The sequence below is a fragment of the Prionailurus viverrinus genome, chromosome D1 (assembly GCF_022837055.1).
Source record: "Prionailurus viverrinus isolate Anna chromosome D1, UM_Priviv_1.0, whole genome shotgun sequence".
Classification (NCBI taxonomy): Eukaryota; Metazoa; Chordata; class Mammalia; order Carnivora; family Felidae; genus Prionailurus; species Prionailurus viverrinus.
In genome coordinates, this window is record NC_062570.1 from 61,627,873 (window position 1) to 61,645,863 (window position 17,991).

The following is a 17,991-nucleotide window of genomic DNA, read 5'->3' on the forward strand; positions in this document are numbered from 1 at the left end:
CCTGATATATTCAACTTTAGAGTCCATTGAAAGCCTATATGTTATATGATGGCATTATTTGCCCCGTTTGTTACTAACCTCAGTGTCAGACAAAGACTGAGATCTCTTCTGTAAAAACTTTGTGGGATAGGAACAGAAACAGCTAAGATTCAGGGAATAGAGGCAAACACGTTTTGGATTTTTTAAATATATCTTTGTGCCAAAAAAAATTAAGAAGCAAATAAATCTAATAGTGCTGACCACAGGGAACATAACTGATCACTTCTTCATTACCCGGGAGAATTGCATCACAGTCTTGCCTAGCTGCTAACACTATATTTCTCTCAGTGGAAATAATTTTTTACATTAAAAACTCTGTGTTGTTTTTTATCTAAAATAGTTTATAACTACACCATATGAGTAGGTAAGTGCACATAAGAAGGCAGAAGAATTAAACTTGTGAGTACGTGTTCTCATAAGTGGCTCTGAGATCTAGATAAATATTTAGAAAGGATCCAAAGGAAGTGTGGGGTAATTGCACCTTATAATTGTGCATAAGAAGTCACTCTGAGCAGAATCCTTGAAGGGAAATAAGTAATTCACTTATCAGATCTGACCCAAGATATATTTTGACCCAGAAAAATGTTCTTGGAAGAATATTCTTGGAAGAACATTTTTCACCTTTCTTTTCTTCTCTCATCCATATTTAATGTCTGTAGATCTTTCGTTAAAGCAGGTATGCATTCTGACTCAGGTGAATCTATAAAGATAATGCAGAAGTGGGAACAAAGAAAGCTTACACATAAAATAAAATTCCTAACATTTTTCTTAAACTGGTTCTTTGTGTTTTCTAATCCTTCTCTATGCAGATATACTCCTGGAAATAGAACAAATGGCTTTGCTTCCACATTAAATTTGATGTGTTTTTGATATTAAACATATCCAGGGAAATTAAACTGCTAAATTAATTAATTCCTACTAGGGTGCACTCAGTAACTAGTCATTGTCTTGCATTGGAGAGCATAAAGGAAGAATTTGGATTTCTGCTTAAGAACATCAGGAGATGAGGGGTGCCTGGGTGGCTCAGTCAGCTAAGCTTCTGACTCTTGATTTCAGCTCACGTCATGATCTTGAAGTTCATGGGGTCAAGCCTAGTGTCAGGCTTGCCCCTCCCTCGTGCATGTTCTCTCTCTCTCTCTCTCTCTCTCTCTCTATATATATATATATATATATATAAACTTTAAGAAAAGAACATAATGAGATACTTCATAGAGGGGATGATTCTTGAGCTGAGAGTTGAATAATAATTACTTGTCATGTAATAAAGGTATTGGATACAGGAGGAAATCTAAAGAAAAATGTATTATAAGGAAAGGGAAGTATAATAAAATTGTAGAATCTAAAATGGTTTTTAAAATTATAATATATGTTTTCTTATGGCAGTAAGTTTATAGCAGGGTTAAATTAAGTGTAACAAAAACAACACTGTTAATAGTATATACTAAAGTTCGCGTCCTATATGCTAACTATACATTTAGTCACTAAATGTATAAATGAGTTTGAAGAAATGGTAGGTTATCTATTTTTTTCTGGAGAAAATGAGATTTTTTATTGCATATACAATTATGCACAGTAATAGAACTCTTTGTAGCTGTCTTGGTCTAATGAGATATGTTAGCTTCATGGTTGGTGAAGCTAGATTAAATGAGAATACTAGAATATCGGGCAAAAAAATAAGTGTTTTTTTTTTTCTATTTCTCACTGAAGTAGAGGGACTTTTCCATCCAACCTCAGCCAGTCAGCAATGAGGTTAACCACGATGTGGCATCAGAAATACGAAGATAAATACTGCTCTTGACTATATTGGAGACAGACAAAAATGATAGAAAGAGAGATACAGAGTCTTAGAAAAAGAGACTCAGAGAGAGCCCACCAAAGGTAAAAAAAAATTACTCTCCTATAACTAATACTTTTCCCAATCTCAACAATCTTATGAGTCACTTTTCATCTTCACTTTGTTGGCAAGGTGAGTGATGAACTGGAATTAAGGGTAGGAATTATCTTCCCAAATATTTTAAGGTAGGTATTGTCTACTCAATAAGTCAACAAGAAGAAGGAGTATATGGAAGAAAGTCCTGTCAACAGCATTAAGAAAAGTGAATTCAATTCAAAAAAATCTTTAAATCTGTTCTATTTCTTTTCACCATGGTAGAACTGTTTAAAAGGCAGTTTGATGTTTGAGTTCTATTGTCAAGTTAAATTTATGGAAAAGCAATATGTATTTCTGCTTTTTCAGTGATTAGCGTAGCTGTGGGGCTGGGTAATATTGCCAGAAGAAGACACCTAGAATAATAAGGAGAGCCATGAATATAGCTGTCAGTGGAATTCATGGTACCAACAGTGTAAACAGAGTCAGACAAAAGAACAAAGGAAGGGTATGTTGAGACAGAAGAAAAATCAAGATAGGTTATGATGGAAACAAAGTATGATCACATTTTGAGATTTTCAGACACAGACTGATGGTAATTAAAGAGGCAAAGGTTATTTTGTCACTTGACCGAGGAGTAGCTAATGTATCATATAATGAATAAAAAGTAAGAGAAGAATGTGAATTAGGAAGAGATAGTGAATAAGAGAGAAATATAAACATGTGACCACAACATGCTGGAAATAAAAATGAGATATTTATCAGAATACAAAGTTATGAGAGAGAATAAGAGAGAAAAATAAATAAGAGAGAATAAGAGAATAAGAGAGAATAAGAGAGAAAATATAAGAGAGAAAATAAGAGAGAAAAATAAGAGAGAGAAAGAATAAGAGAGAAAAACAAACATGTGACCACAACATGCTGGAAATAAAAATGAGATGTTTATCAGAATACAAAGTTATGATGAGTAACTTGTGTATGAATAATGTCTTTTGTATACATTTCAAGATGATGTGCAAGTTTATGTGATAGTTTTATGAAGTTCTATGAATGTGAAACATGAGTGAAAGCTTTTATTCATGGGGATTTAAAAAATAGCAAAACAAAGTAGAAGACCTTATTTTCCTCATTCCTGATCATTAAAACATAATAAGTATATTATTGTTTCTGCCAGGACAGAAAAATAAAATCCAGATACAGGAATATTTGTCCCCTTTCACCTTTTATTTCTGTACTCTACATATAAAAATTCTGTGCCTTTTAATCATTTACCTTTTTTTAATTTGGAAAATTTAGATGAATATAATTTGAAGCCAATAATCTCACTCAATAAGTTATATTCTATATATTACCAAGACAGAAAAATTCTAAATGAATTTGGTGGCTGATACATAGGCACAGATAAAAGAATGAGGTGGATAGACAATAATTTTAGGACTGTATTGACCAATGAGAATATAGGATAGATTGGTCTTAAGCACTGAGGGGTGGAAGGTGATGTACACGGGTGCTATTACCCAAAGGAGACCTTGATTGAAGGTGATTGAAGATGTAATGGTAGCAAACTAAGACTACTGACCTCCCACTAAGGACCTTTGTGAAGGTATGGGGAGTTAATCATGAGAATTAACGACAGGGAGATACTTAGGGATGTTGGCATGTTCCTTAGCCACGATGAGTTTGATTTAAACAACAAATCAAACAAAGAAACCCAACAAACAAAATCTGGATTTTAAAAACCCTTTGAAGACTAAGGGATTTAAACTGCGGATTTTTTTTTTTTTTGGCTCATTTACAATCAGAACTTCATACCTCTGAAATGAAGTTTATACAACCAACTAAAAGAAGAAAATCTATTATCATCCAACAAAAGTAAGAAGTAGAAGTCCACCTTGAGTAGAATTAGAGTTCTTTTGGGTTTTAGTTTCTCTATTTATTTTGAGAGAGAGAGAGAGTGTGCACGAGGGCATGTGGGAGGGGCAAAGAGAGAGGGAGAGAGAGAATCCCAAGGAGGCTTTGCACTGTCAGTGCAGAGCCTGACACTGGGCCTGATCTCAAGAGGTCACAACTTTGAGATCACAATCTGAGCTGATATCAAGAGTTGGGTACTTAACTGACTAAGCCACCCAGGTACCCTAGAATTAGAGTTTTAATGTGTATTTGAAAAGCATTCATTTCATACCTCTATCTCTCTATATTATTTTGTAAAAATTTAAACAGACTCCATAGATGTTTACCTGCTAACGAATTAATAGCATACAAAGTAGCAGAAAGGTCAAAGCTGAAGGTTTTTATGATGAATCATATAAGGAATGCCAGGGGGTTGAGTCTTTTCCATGTACATATAAGATTCTTTGATTTTAGGATCCAATAAATCCTCATGTGAATAGAAATTAGCTTTCCCTTAGATATTAAGTCATCCTTAGAATAAAGCTTCCTTCGGGTGGTTGTGGGTGTAGCGTGGTGTGGTCACAGATGAACACTGGTTCCCTTAGAACTAATAGAGAATACCAAAGAAAGTGATTAGCAAGTGTGAAAAACTGGAGATGATGAAGGTGGGAAGAAAGTTTCTCTGGAGATTAATCATTTCCCTTCCCACGCTAGAAAGAGAAAAGGAACTGTACACATTATCAATAACTGAAATGGACCTGCTTGGACAAATTTTTAAAGTGTGTGTGTGTGTGTGTGTGACAGAGAGAGAGAGAGAGAGAGAGAGAGAGAGAGAGAGGAAGATTGAGAGACACAGAGAGAGATAGGGTAGTAACAGAGTAGAGTAGATGTGTTTAGGGATGTAAGGGTATGTGAGAGGAATATGAAGAGCCAGGAACAGAACAATTAGATCGATCCAGAGAATCAACACAAGGTTCCTGACCATGGATTCCTAGAGCTAGACTAAAGGAATGGCTGCATATCAGTGATTTCAGATTCATCTGAGTCCTCAATTACCCAGTAATCACTGAGGCAAATTCTTAGAGAATCAGGAAGGTTGGAGTTTTCAATTAATTGATCCTTCAATACAGAGATTATCTTGGTAGAAACCACCTAAAGTTTGTATATATGCAAAATTTACATCCTTTCAAAGGAGAATGCATTTAGACTTAGGATTTTGCATGTGTTGAAATGAAACAAACAAGGGGGCAATTTGTGTAGAACGCCTCATATATCTACATCCTGCCTGCAGCTTCTTGGGGCAGGATTAGCTTTGCCAGGGGAAGGGCCCAAAGAACCAGAAATTAATTGAGTCATTTCTACCAAACTTTGTCATTACAAATGATAACAATGAAACTAATGTTTGACATCTATGTTAAAGATCAACAACCTTCTTATGTTGAAGACGTGGGGTCTGAATGCATGTTATAGTCTAAGCACAGGGCCGGATGTTCCATTGGGAAAATAGAGCTGCGACATAAAGGGGTCAACAGGGGTGCAGCCTCATTGTCTGCTGCAGGCAAATTCTGCAGTGGTAATGTGTTTACTCAGCCCCCGGCACAGTGTCTTTTATATAGGAAGTACTCAGTAAAGGGATATTGAACTTAACTGAACTCTATCGCAATAGTGTACCCAAGAGAAGGAAAACATCCAACTGAATGTGATAATGTCATAGTCATGTGATTTGCAAGCAAATGTTTAAATTGGAACAAATACTAACACTCTCACAGCAGAATTAATGACAGTAAACAGGCCACTCAACTGTGCATTAATTTCCAAGGGTGGGTTTTATAGGAGCAGGTACTTAAAAGAAATGGGAAAGGGGTGGGTTAGGGAAGTGGGGAAATACCTCGCTTTGATTAAGGAGGACAGTTCCACAAAATTTTAATTTTCTTGTTGAGCATTACCTAGTTCGGGACAATTTTAGCCTTTATTTCTGGCTTTATTAGATGCTATTTGTGTGTTCCAGGAATTTTATCCTACTCATGAAACCAAAGAAAAATTAGATTCTATGTAAAGAATATAATCACTTTAATAAGAAATATAAGAAAAGTATTTTTCATCAATAAATCATAGTAATTGAATTTCATTGAACAAATACATTTTCAATATTTTCTGTTATATTTTAAGTACTTATGTCATTTGATATTTTCAGATTTATTTTACAAAAATTATCTTGTTTAGAATCAGTAATTAGCATCTATTCTTTGAAAGAATATTATTTATCGATCAGATATTGATAGGAGGAAGTTTTCCAAGAGAAATATGATACATTATAACTTTTCATTTTAGGCCATTATTATTTCAATTACAATTTTCTGTACAAAATGTTTATATCTGAATTTTGATAAAAAATTTTATCCCTGCATCGAGATTTCTTTATTTCAAAATCTGTCTAGTTTGTCATTTGATGTCATCAATTTTATTTGTGCTGTTTATTTCTAAAACATCTAATTTTATCTGGGATACTGGAGAATATTTCACTAGGGTCCATTTCTGGGGTTAATATTTGTTTAAAATACTATGATGTAAGCTCTGCTATAGACCCCTATATGTATATATTTAACTTTAATTTTAATAGGCTTTATTTTTAGATTAGTTTCAGGTTTACAGAAACACTGTACAGGAAGTATAGACTTTCTATATACCCTGTCTTCCTCTGCCATCCTACATTTTCTCTGGTAATTAACATATTGCAGTAGTATGATACATTTGTTACAAAAGTTGAGCAAGTAGATAATTATTATTAAATAAAGTGCATAGTTTACATTAGGGCTCATTCTTTGTATTGTACATTTCTTTGTGTTTGGACAAATGTATATCATATCCATAATTACAGTATCATGTAGAATATTCTTCTGTCTTAAAAAGGCCCTGAGTTCCATCTGTTCATCCTTCTCTTTTCTCTCTGAAACCCTGGTGACTGCTGATCTTGTTATTGTCTCTGTAGTTTCATTTTTCCAGAATACGATATAGCAGGGATCACATGTATGTAGCTTTTTTAGGAACTGCCTCATTGACTTAGCAATATGGATTTAAAGTTTCTACATATCTTTTGTAACTTGACAGTTCATTTCTTTTCATCACTGAGTATTTTATCATAGGGGTGTATCATGGCTTGTTTACATGTTCACCTACTGGTAGAGATATGGTTGCTTCCAAGTTTTGGCAATTGTGAATACAGATGCTATTAATATTCATGCACAAGTTTTGTGCTTACATAAATTTTCAATTCGCTTGGGTTAGTACTTAGGAGCATAATTATTGGACTTCGTGATAAGCCTAGGCTTAGCTTTGTATGCTGTCTTCCAAAGTAGCTGTACCATTTTGCATCTTCACCATTAATGAATGAGAATTCTTGTTTCTCCACCTCCTTACTAGCATTTAATATATCAGACTCTTGAATTTTAGCCTTTCTAATAGGTGTGTGGTAGTATTATATTGTTATTTTAATTTGAAATTCCCCAGTGAACTAGGATGAGCATTTTTTCTATGCTTATCTGTCATCTATATATCCTCTTCAGTGAGGTTTCTGTTCAGATTTTTGCCCATTTTAAATTTGGTCATTTTCTTATGGTTGAGTTTTAAGAGTTCTTTGTATATTTTGGAGTAAAAGTCCTTATTTCAAATATGTGCTTTGCAAATATATTCTTCCTGCCTATGCTTTGTCATTTTATTCTCTTAACAATGTCTTTCACAGAGCAGATGATTTCCAAATTTAATGAAGATCAGCTTGTTAATTGCTTTTTTCATGGATCATACCTTTAATGTTAACTTAAAGGTGACTTTCAAAGCCAAGATCTCTTAGATTTTATCCTATTGTCTCTTTTAAATTTTGTATAGTTTTGCATTCTCAATCTAAAAGTATTATGACCTGGAGTGCCTGGGTGGCGCAGTTGCTTAAATGGCTAACTCTTGATTTTGAATCAGGTCATGATCTCACTGTCCTCAGATCAAGCCCCTCATGGGGATCTGCACTGGGCATGGTGTCTGCTTCAGATTTTCTCTCCCTCTTCCTCTGCCTCTCCCCCACTCACATGCACTCTCACTCTCTTTAAAAAAAATCAATCAATCAATCAATCAATCAATCAATTAAAGTTTTTTGAGAGAGAGAATGCGAATGGGAGAAGGGCAGAGAGCAATGGAGAGGATCCCAAGCAGGCTCCACGCTGTCAGCACAGAGCCCCACAAGGGGCTCAAACCCATAAACCATGAGATCATGACCTGAGCTGAAACCGGGAGTCCAACACTTAACCAACTGAGCCATCTGGGGATGCCCCAAAATAAATAAATCAATAAAAATACTGTGATCCACTCTGAGTTAATTTTTGTGAAAGGTGTAAAGTCTGTGTCTACATTCCTTTATTTTTGCGTGTGGAATGTGCAGTGGCTTCAGCATGATTATTTGAAAAGACTATTTTTCTCCATTAAATTGTCTTTGTTCCTGTGTCAAAGATCAGTTGACTACAAGTACGTGTGTGCCTATGGGTGGGCTTCAGTTTTGTTCCCCTCATCAATTTGTCTATTCTTCTGCATGATCACACTGTTTTGATCACTGGGCTTTAAGTTCAAAGCCCAGTAGTGTCAGTGCTCCAACTGTGCTCTTCTTCAGTGTGTGTTGCTATTCTGAGCCTTTTGCCTTTCCATATTAACTGAGGCAGAGATGTATGTATACACAAAATAACCTGCTGGGATTTTGACTGGGGTTACATTGCTTATATACATCAAGTCGACAATAAGTTACATCTTAATAATATTAAGTTTTCCTTTCCTAGGCACAGAGATATTTAACTTTTTATTACAATGATGCAAATATTGTTATCTCTAAGGTCAAAATCACTACTTTATAACTTCCTATTTTCCCATGGTACAGCATACTGCTTGAAATGGCGAATGTTCCTCTTTTTTTCTTTGTCTTTGTGTTCACTGCACACTAAATGACTATCTATGAATTTCTCTTGGCTAAAACCAAATTGATATATGTAACATCGTAAGTTCCTGAACCTATTATAAAACTAAACTAATATCCTTAACTTATAAATGCACACAAATGCACATACATCACCAGGTATGAGTGGGTCTGCTTTGCATATTGAATTGTTGTGTATATTTGTGTGCCTTTGTTGAGAGGGAGAGAGAGAAAGAGAAAGAGAAATAGAGAGAATTTAGGGAGCCTGTATGTGCATCCCTAGACTTACAGCATCAATAAACATGTATACTTGAAAAAATGCCCTTTAAAGACACATTCAATTTTTGTTTCTAGGAATGTCTACATGAGAACAAATAAAGAAGAGAGAAACACAAAACAAAACTTGAAGCATAAATCAGGCAACTCCAAGGCCACATGTTCGAGCTCAATGGCACAGTCTTCATGCCCTCAGTGCTGACACTGGTCGGGATCCCTGGCTTGGAATCTGTGCAGTTCTGGATTGGAATTCCTTTCTGTGCCATGTACATCACTGCTCTGTTTGGGAATTGCCTGCTCCTGGTCATCATCAAATTGGAACGCAGTCTCCATGAGCCCATGTACCTCTTTCTGGCAATGCTTGGAGCAACAGACATTGCTCTCAGTACCTGCATCCTACCCAAAATGCTAGGAATATTCTGGTTCCATTTACCAGACATATATTTTGATGCCTGTCTCTTTCAGATGTGGCTCATCCACACCTTCCAGTGTATCGAATCAGGAATTCTGCTGGCCATGGCCCTGGACCGCTATGTGGCCATCTGTGATCCCCTGAGACATGCAATCATCTTTACCCACCAACTCCTCACTCAGATTGGGGTAGCAGTGACACTCAGAGCAGCCCTCCTTGTAGCTCCATGTCTCATCCTCATCAAATGTCGGCTGAAACACTTCCGGACCACTGTGGTCTCCCATTCATACTGTGAGCACATGGCCGTCGTGAAGTTGGCAGCAGAAGATATTCGAATCAACAATATCTATGGTCTGTTTGTGGCTTTCACTATACTTGGATTTGACATAATCTTCATCACACTCTCCTACATCCGAATATTTATAACTGTCTTCAATCTGCCTCAGAGAGAATCTAGGCTCAAAGCCTTCAACACCTGCATTGCCCATATTTGTGTCTTCCTTGAGTTTTATCTCCTGGCTTTCTTCTCCTTCTTTACACACAGGTTCGGGTTCCACATTCCAGCTTACATTCATATTCTTCTGTCCAATCTTTATCTGCTTGTCCCTCCTTTGCTCAATCCTATTGTGTATGGGGTGAAAACCAAACAGATTCGAGATCGAGTGTCTAAGATTTTCCACTTTAAATATCCATCTTAAGGGGTGCCTGGGTGACTCAATCAGTTAAGCAGATGACTTCGGCTCAGGTCATGATCTCACAGCTCATGAATTTGAGCCCCACATGGGGCTCTGTGCTGACAGCTCAGAGCCTGGAATCTGCTTCAAATTCTGTGTCTCCCTCTCTCTCTGCCCCTCCTCCACTCATGCTCGCTCTTTCTCTCTTTCTCTGTCTCTCAAAAATAAAAACATTAAAAAATTTTTAAAAATAGATTCATCTTGATATCTCATTTATCTTTTGTCAAATAATAAAAATTTATTTTGAGAAATACTAGTTTGAGTCACATTCTGTGCTGTTTCCAGTTTGTTTGTGCTGCTGACATAAAGTTTTAGGTTTTACATTGGAGACAGGCTCTGATTCCTATTTAAACAATTTTGCTTTTTATGGATACAGAATTAATTAATAGATGACATAAAAGGCAGAAAACATGAAGACTTGTTTCTGGTTTAGTCAGTGAAGAATGTTCTGCAATATTTCAGTGAGGAAGTTTCTCAAAAACAAGTAAATTTAAGTGGTTATCCTCGGATTGAAAATTTTAAGATCATGCAGTTCTTTAAAAACATAAGTTCATTTTATTTTTTTCAACGTTTATTTATTTTTGGGACAGAGAGAGACAGAGCATGAACGGGGGAGGGGCAGAGAGAGAGGGAGACACAGAATCGGAAACAGGCTCCAGGCTCTGAGCCATCAGCCCAGAGCCTGATGCGGGGCTCGATCGAACTCATGGACCGCGAGATCGTGACCTGGCTGAAGTCGGACGCTTAACCGACTGCGCCACCCAGGCGCCCCCATAAGTTCATTTTAAAGTTGAAAACTTCAATGATCATGAACTAACTACTTCTTTGTCATCTAATTTTGATTTCAGTAATCTTTCTCCTCCACCTCATCTTCATCATCATTTTATTATCACCATGAAAATCTTTTAACTTATTTTCTGACTTACTTTCATCTGAGCGCTATGAAGGTTCAGATGTTTAATTCTGTATTGGAATTGTTATGATCAGTGAATCAATATGGGTACATTATAATTTACTAAAGTTCATATTTTATTCATTTTTTAAATTTTTACCTAATCTCTTCCTCACCACCCGCCCCCCCACCACCACTGGGTCCCATCCTGGATGCCCCATTGCATTTAGGTATCAAGAGTCCTTAAGCTTCTCTTGGCTATACTTTCCTGTTTCCAATGACTTGGACAATATTGAAGAGTACTGTTCAGGTATTTCATAGGAATCCCTTCCACTGGAATTAATCTGATGTTATTCTAATGATTAGATTGTAATTGTATGCACCGGGGAAGAAAGTCATAGAAATTAAAGTCCCATTTTGATCGCATATCAGGAGTACATATTATCAACAATTTATTCACTGTGTGTATTGACTTTAATTACTTGTCCAAACTAGTATTTGTCAGATTTCTCAATTTTAATACCCATTTTATACTGTATTTTTGGAAGAAAAATCGCTATATGTAGCCTATACTTAAGGAGTGGGGATTTATGTTCTTCCTTTGAGGATGGAATAGGTGCACAATTTGTTGAATTATTTAGAATTCTTTTACATGGCAGACTGATTTATTCTCCCTACTTATTAATTTATTCAATCATTTATTTACATCAGTATAGACTTACTGGTATTTTTGGTATAATTTGGGTTATAATCCAATGTTACTTTATTTTATTGCTCGTGTTGTCCCAGTTTGACCATTGGGTGCACTTTCATTTGGTTTTCACTCCATTTTGACTAACCCCTCATTTTGTGTGTGTGTGTGTGTGTGTGTGTGTGTGTGTGTATGTGTATGTGTGTGTGTAGCAATTCTTGCTTTATGGCATTGAAAGGTGCTCTAGGCTCATCTTGGGCATTTCCTCCCCAGTCCTAGAATTAGCCATTTTTCTAGGAATTTTCATTCCTTTTATTGGTGAATAGCATTAGAAACCAGTAACTGGGCCCCAGGTATGCTTGTTGCTGCCTGGGTATCTTTCTTTGAGTTCTTTCAGCTGACACAGCAATGAACTTTGTGTGTATGCTAGCCAATGTACGTACACATATATATAAATATTTTCATATGCAAACACTGTATCTAAATTAAGTTAATATAGAGTTCTTACTAATATCTGCAACATTAATTCAAGAGACAGAGCATGAGTGGGAGAGAGGTAGAGAGAGAGGGAGACACAGAATCCCATGAGCTGTGTGATCATGACCTGAGCTGAAGTCAGATGCTTAACTGACTGAGCCACCCAGGTGCCCCTTCCCCACCCCTGATGGATCCTTCTAACAACTTTCCCTTGCTTATCAGTAAATTACCACTCCAACAGTGAAAAATCTGTCTTCAACCATCTGTCACCAGCTGTTAATTTCCAGTATGCTTCTAAGATCATGTCAGAGTTGTAAATCCTTGCCCCTGTGGGAAACAACTCTATCAACTAAACTACAGCATTTATGGACAGTACCTTTGCTTTTATTCTTACACTCCACTCATTCCCAAAGGTACCTTAGTCAGTACCTTTTCCCACCATCCCCTTCTGTGAAGATATTTTGTGCATTTGCCTACAAGTACATTATGTTCTTACAATCTGCATTGCTTCTGGGAATCCTCCAAATTTCTAAATAATTAGTTTTAATTTCTATATGCTAATGTCTACTCTGTGCTGTAAATTTCTGTTGTTTTTTTTAAAAGGTACATAATATCATGTATTCACCATCACAGTATCATACAAAAGAATTTGATCTACCAAAAAATCACATGTACCTCACCTATTTATTTGTTGACAAGTGGTTTTATTCCTTCCTTCTAAATCCATATACCTTTTATTATTTTTTTTGTATTGCATTATTTCTCTAGCTAAGACTGACAATATGATGCTGAATGGGAATACTGAGTGGTGGTATATTTGCCTTGTTCTTGATTCTAGAGGTTTCTCACTGTTCAATATGATGTTAGATGTAAAGTTTTTGGAGATGTTCTTCACTGACTTGAAGAGTTACCCTCTAGTCTTAGGTTGATGAGAGTTTTCTCCCCAAGAAACAAGTGTTAGATTTTTGTCAAGGTTTTTAGTGCACCAATTGATATGATAACATGATTTTTCCTCTTCAGCTTGTTGATGCAGTGGATAACATTAATTGATATTTGAACATTGAATTTATTCCCATTAGTGGTGTGTGTATTTACTTTGAACTGACACCCAAGTATAATGGATTTTAAAATAAATTGTCCTAGCTATAGCTATTACTTAAAAAGAAAAACCATTAATTCTTCAAAGGAGATACTTTGTTTCTATATTATGTATGTCCATTTTGGCCACTGGAATTTTTGGTGTTCTTGGAACTAAACTATAGAATAAATTTCCCACATTGATGTGTATATATAGGAAATACTGAATGGTAAAGTAGACCTATGTATTTTCAAGAGTTTATCTGTAAATTTTTTGTGGCTTTTATAATGTGGTTCTTATATATAAAATTTTGATAGAAGGTTTAAAGCTTAAGGGCAGGTCAATAAAGACAAGTGGACAGGAATATAAGACATTATAATGGAATGAAATGTTGCTTTAAATTATATATTTATGTAGAAGGACAGATAGTAAATAATTTGAGGGTTTGGGGTCATGTGATTTCTGTCTTAATTATTTAGCTTTGCCACCATAGGGCAAAAGCTTCCGTAGACAATGCATAAATTAATGGATATGGTGATGCTCCAATAAGACTTTATTTACAGAAAGAAGCAGCAAGCTGCATTTCATCTCTGTGTGATGATTTGTCCCATATGCTGGACATATCCATATTCTGTGTGATTGATCAAGAGCAGTTTTAGGCTATGTAAGTGCAAACTATAGTGTAGCCATTTAATTTTTAAGTTCAGGGTTTGGACTAGATTTATTACCTGGATCCAGTGTCTTCCACTGTACATAAGATTGTATGGACCTTTCACCATCACTGTTGCATTGTCTTTTGTTTCCCAAGGTGACCTATGATTTTCATAGTGACACGCACCAGATCTTTTCTTATTGGATGTCCCAACTGATTTTCTAATTGTAGGTTTTTCCTTGAAGGTTTATCCTTCTTTCGTTTTTATGACACCGCTGTCCTCTGGGTGCATTTTCATGTTTCTTACTATGTGTATTCAGTTCTGTTGGGATATTACCTCTACTTGGAAACCCTCACCCAGTTACCTGGTGATATTATCATCACTCTTCAAGGCTCAACCATCCTTTTCTTGGAACCTCCTCCAATACGCCTCAATTAGAATTTTTTCTCAGACTCAGTGTTATTTTTGGTGTTTGATAATCATCTACACATTTTTAAATGTATTATATTTATTTTTTTTCTAAATTACCTGGGATGGCTGTTGGATTTTATTTTCTCTTTACTTAATTTTTTTTACCATTTATTTTCTCATGTATCTTCCTTTGGCCTATATTTCACATTTAATCAACACTCTATAACATTAACTGATTTTCTATTACTGATTTCAGTGACTTGACATGTTATTCACTGAAATAAGAAATTTTTTTTTAATATGGCTTAGGTGGGGGAATAAGTGCAAAATCTCCTCCTTGGGGCATTTTGAATGTGTGTTGACTATCATGATAATTATGTTTCATAAATTGTCTCATTTAATTCTTACTTTAACACTATAAAGTATAACAACTATTTTCAACATTTATCAATGATGAAGCTTAGGATTTATAAAGTTAAAAATGACACTCATCCAGCAATTAGTGATGGAATCAGTGTTTAAACTTGATTTTTCCCCCAAAACCCAGCTTTAAAATATCTGATAAAGCCACTCAGAATATATTCAATGAATAAATGGAAAAACTACATGGTTATTATAAGAAAACATAGCTCTCTGCAATCTAAAACACACAAAAGTTGATGAGATACATATACAGTCAGCAACAAACAAGAATATGGCTGCAGATGAAACACCTGAAAAGATAAAGTTTTGAGTAACTAATTCATTTGAGAACACAAAATTGTTCATGAAATGGACACAGAATATATACCAACCTTGGTCGAAAACAAATAATTTCCAATTCAATGAATGCTTCAGCCCATGATGATCTAAAGTAAAAGAGTGTTTTGAACAGAGCATTTTATGGATATGCCCAAAGTAGTGTTCTCTGTGTTCCATGTTTAATAAAATTAACATCTAAAATTAAGAAGTGAATTGTTTTCAATTTCAGCACTGAATGAATATGACCAAAACAAATTGAGATGCACTGAATCCATAAAAGAGGGGGGAGGCAGAGAGGGAATACCATGTGGGTAAGTACTATTTTCAGAGTCTTGGAGTTTTATTCAAGCTTGGAAAGCATAGTACTAATGGTACCAGGCTACACTAATTGGACCTGTCTCTAGTAAAACACAAAAAATATGTGCTTGGGGTATTGCCAAAATATTGGAATATATTTAGCACTTATAAGTGGTTTGAAGGAGACTTAAGAGATCTACCACAATATTTAAAAGAAGAGTAGATGTAGAATGATAAAAAATAAAATGTTTACAGGAATAGGCTTCCATATTCATAAAGCAACTAAATATAAGATTTCTGTCATGGTGGACAATGTTGCATGATAAGGAGCATGTATTTTGAAAGCCAGAGTCCCTGGGTTCAATTCTACATTGCCACATCCTAGGTGAGTCACCGTTATGCAATTTACTTAACATTTCTCTGCCTCAGTCTCCTATTTGGTACAATGAGAACAACAATAACATCTACATCACAGTATAGTTTTGTGGACTAAAGGAGTAAATACATGTAAAGGGCTTAGTAAACAGCCAAACTCACAGTGATCATTATTTGAGTGTCAAGCCATTATTATAACTATTGTAATAAGTAGGATGAAACTTGACAATGATGATTTTTACTCAGGATTTTTAAAAAAATTTTTTATAATTTATTTATTTATTTTGGGAGAGAGAGAGCACACACATGCAGGAGCAACTGGGGGAGAGGGAAATAGAGGGAGAGAGAGAATCCCAAGCAGACTCTGCACTGTTAGTGCAGAGCCTGAAGCAGGGCTTGGGCCCATGAACTGTGAAATCATGACCTGAGCTGAAATCAAGAGTTGGACACTTACCCTACTGAGCCACCTAGGTGCCCCTAATCAGGAATTTTTAATTAGTGCATGTAACAGTGCAAATTGGAAAAAAGAATTTGTTTTTATAAAATGCAATGTTCAATGTACTGAGAATTTTAAAATTATCACAATAATTAGCCTAGTTGTTTCACATCTGTGAACATTATAAAATAGTATCCATAAATACAGAATATGGAATAATGTCAATACTAAATAAATAACAATTCTTGCAAATATTTACTGAAAGCTTCCCATAAAGGCAGAAAAATTCTAAAAAAAATTATTGGCTGATACATAGGTACAGATCTAAAGGAAACAAACTGTTTAAAGAATGAGTGGATGGAGAGAAAACAATTTAAGGACTGTATTGACCAAAGAAAATACAGGATAGATAAGTCTTAAGCACTGAGGGGTGGAAGGTGACTGACATGGATGGTATTACCCAAAGGTGACCTTGCACAACTGAAGATGTAATGATAGTAAACAAAGAATACTGACCTGGCACTAAGGACCTTTCCAAGGGAATCGGGAAATAATAATGAGAATTAATGACAGAGAGAAACTTAGTCATGGAGGTTGGCATGGTCCTCAGTCAGCCAGGATGAGTGGTGAATTAAACAAGAGAAAGACAAGGAAATATTACAAAATAAAAATAAGAGAAAAATACACAACATCAAATGTCCCTGCTAAAAGGTGTAACTGAATTGAAAAATATCATTTTGGGGACAAAGTTGCAACTACTGTTAACATACCATGACTTCATAAAACAGATTCTGCCAATATGGGTTTGTATTTACATATTTTAGTTTCCAGAAATCTTCTTGCTTGGGAAGAAGAGACCAACCACTCGGTCACGAATCTGCTTGGTCTTGACGCCATACACCAGGGGATTGACTGCGGGAGGCACCAAAAGATACAAACTCGCAAAAATTATATGAATGCTTGGAGGTACCTTCTTGCCAATGCGGTGAGTTAGGAAACTAAACAGTGCAGGGATGTAGGAGACAAGTATAGTGCACACATGGGCAGCACAGGTGCCCAGCGCTTTCGAGCGGGCATTCTGGGAAGACAGCCGGAAGACTGCCTGGAGGATTTTGGTATAGGATGCGGCTATGAGCCCTAGGTCCCACACCATCACTGAGAGGGCCACAGAGATTCCGTACACTCTGTTAATGAGGGTGTTGGCACTGGCCAACTTCACCACAGCCATGTGCTCACAGTAGGCATGATTGATAATATATTTAGTATAACATGGTAGCCTTTTAATAAGAAGAGGACAGGGCAAAACCATAAGGATAGCACGGGTCATACCAGCTAGACCCATTTTAATGACCATTGGTGTTGTCAGGATGGTTGTATAACGCAATGGGATACAAATAGCTACATAGCGGTCAAAGGCCATGGCAACCAAGAAGGATGATTCAATTATGCAGAATGTGTGAATGAAATACAACTGTGTCAGGCAGGTGTCAAAGTCAATCCAATGTGCATCCATCCAGAAGATACCAAGCATCTTGGGGGCCGTGGAAGAGGCAAGAGCCATGTCATTCACTGCCAGCATACAAAGGAAGAAATACATAGGCTGGTGGAGGCTTGGTTCTAGTTTGATGGTGATGATGATTACACTGTTCCCCAGCAGGGCCAGGGCAAACAGGAGGCAGACCGGGATGCCAATCCAGCAGTGAAAATCTTGCAAACCAGGAATACCAACCAGGAAAAAAGATGAGATGTAGCGATGTGTAGCATTGTCTGCCAT

The 17,991-nt window shown here is 36.1% G+C and overlaps 2 protein-coding genes across 2 annotated transcripts; one reads left to right on the plus strand and one right to left on the minus strand.

The window, feature by feature from the left end:
• Positions 1–9,179: 9,179 nt before the first annotated feature.
• On the plus strand, positions 9,180–10,130 carry LOC125177263 (olfactory receptor 52A5-like). Its single transcript, XM_047879417.1, has one exon. The coding sequence runs from the start codon at positions 9,180–9,182 to the stop codon at positions 10,128–10,130; it is 951 nt and encodes a 316-aa protein (XP_047735373.1).
• A 6,907-nt stretch (positions 10,131–17,037) lies between these two features.
• On the minus strand, positions 17,038–17,991 carry LOC125146856 (putative olfactory receptor 52P1). Its single transcript, XM_047823755.1, has one exon. It carries the CDS (start codon positions 17,989–17,991, stop codon positions 17,038–17,040), a length of 954 nt encoding a protein of 317 aa, XP_047679711.1.

Excerpts from the sequence above, each read along its gene's own strand:
- LOC125177263 (XM_047879417.1), top strand. The coding sequence starts at position 9,180 with ATGTTCGAGCTCAATGGCACAGTCTTCATGCCCTCAGTGCTGACACTG.
- LOC125146856 (XM_047823755.1), bottom strand. The coding sequence starts at position 17,991 with ATGGCAGACAATGCTACACATCGCTACATCTCATCTTTTTTCCTGGTT.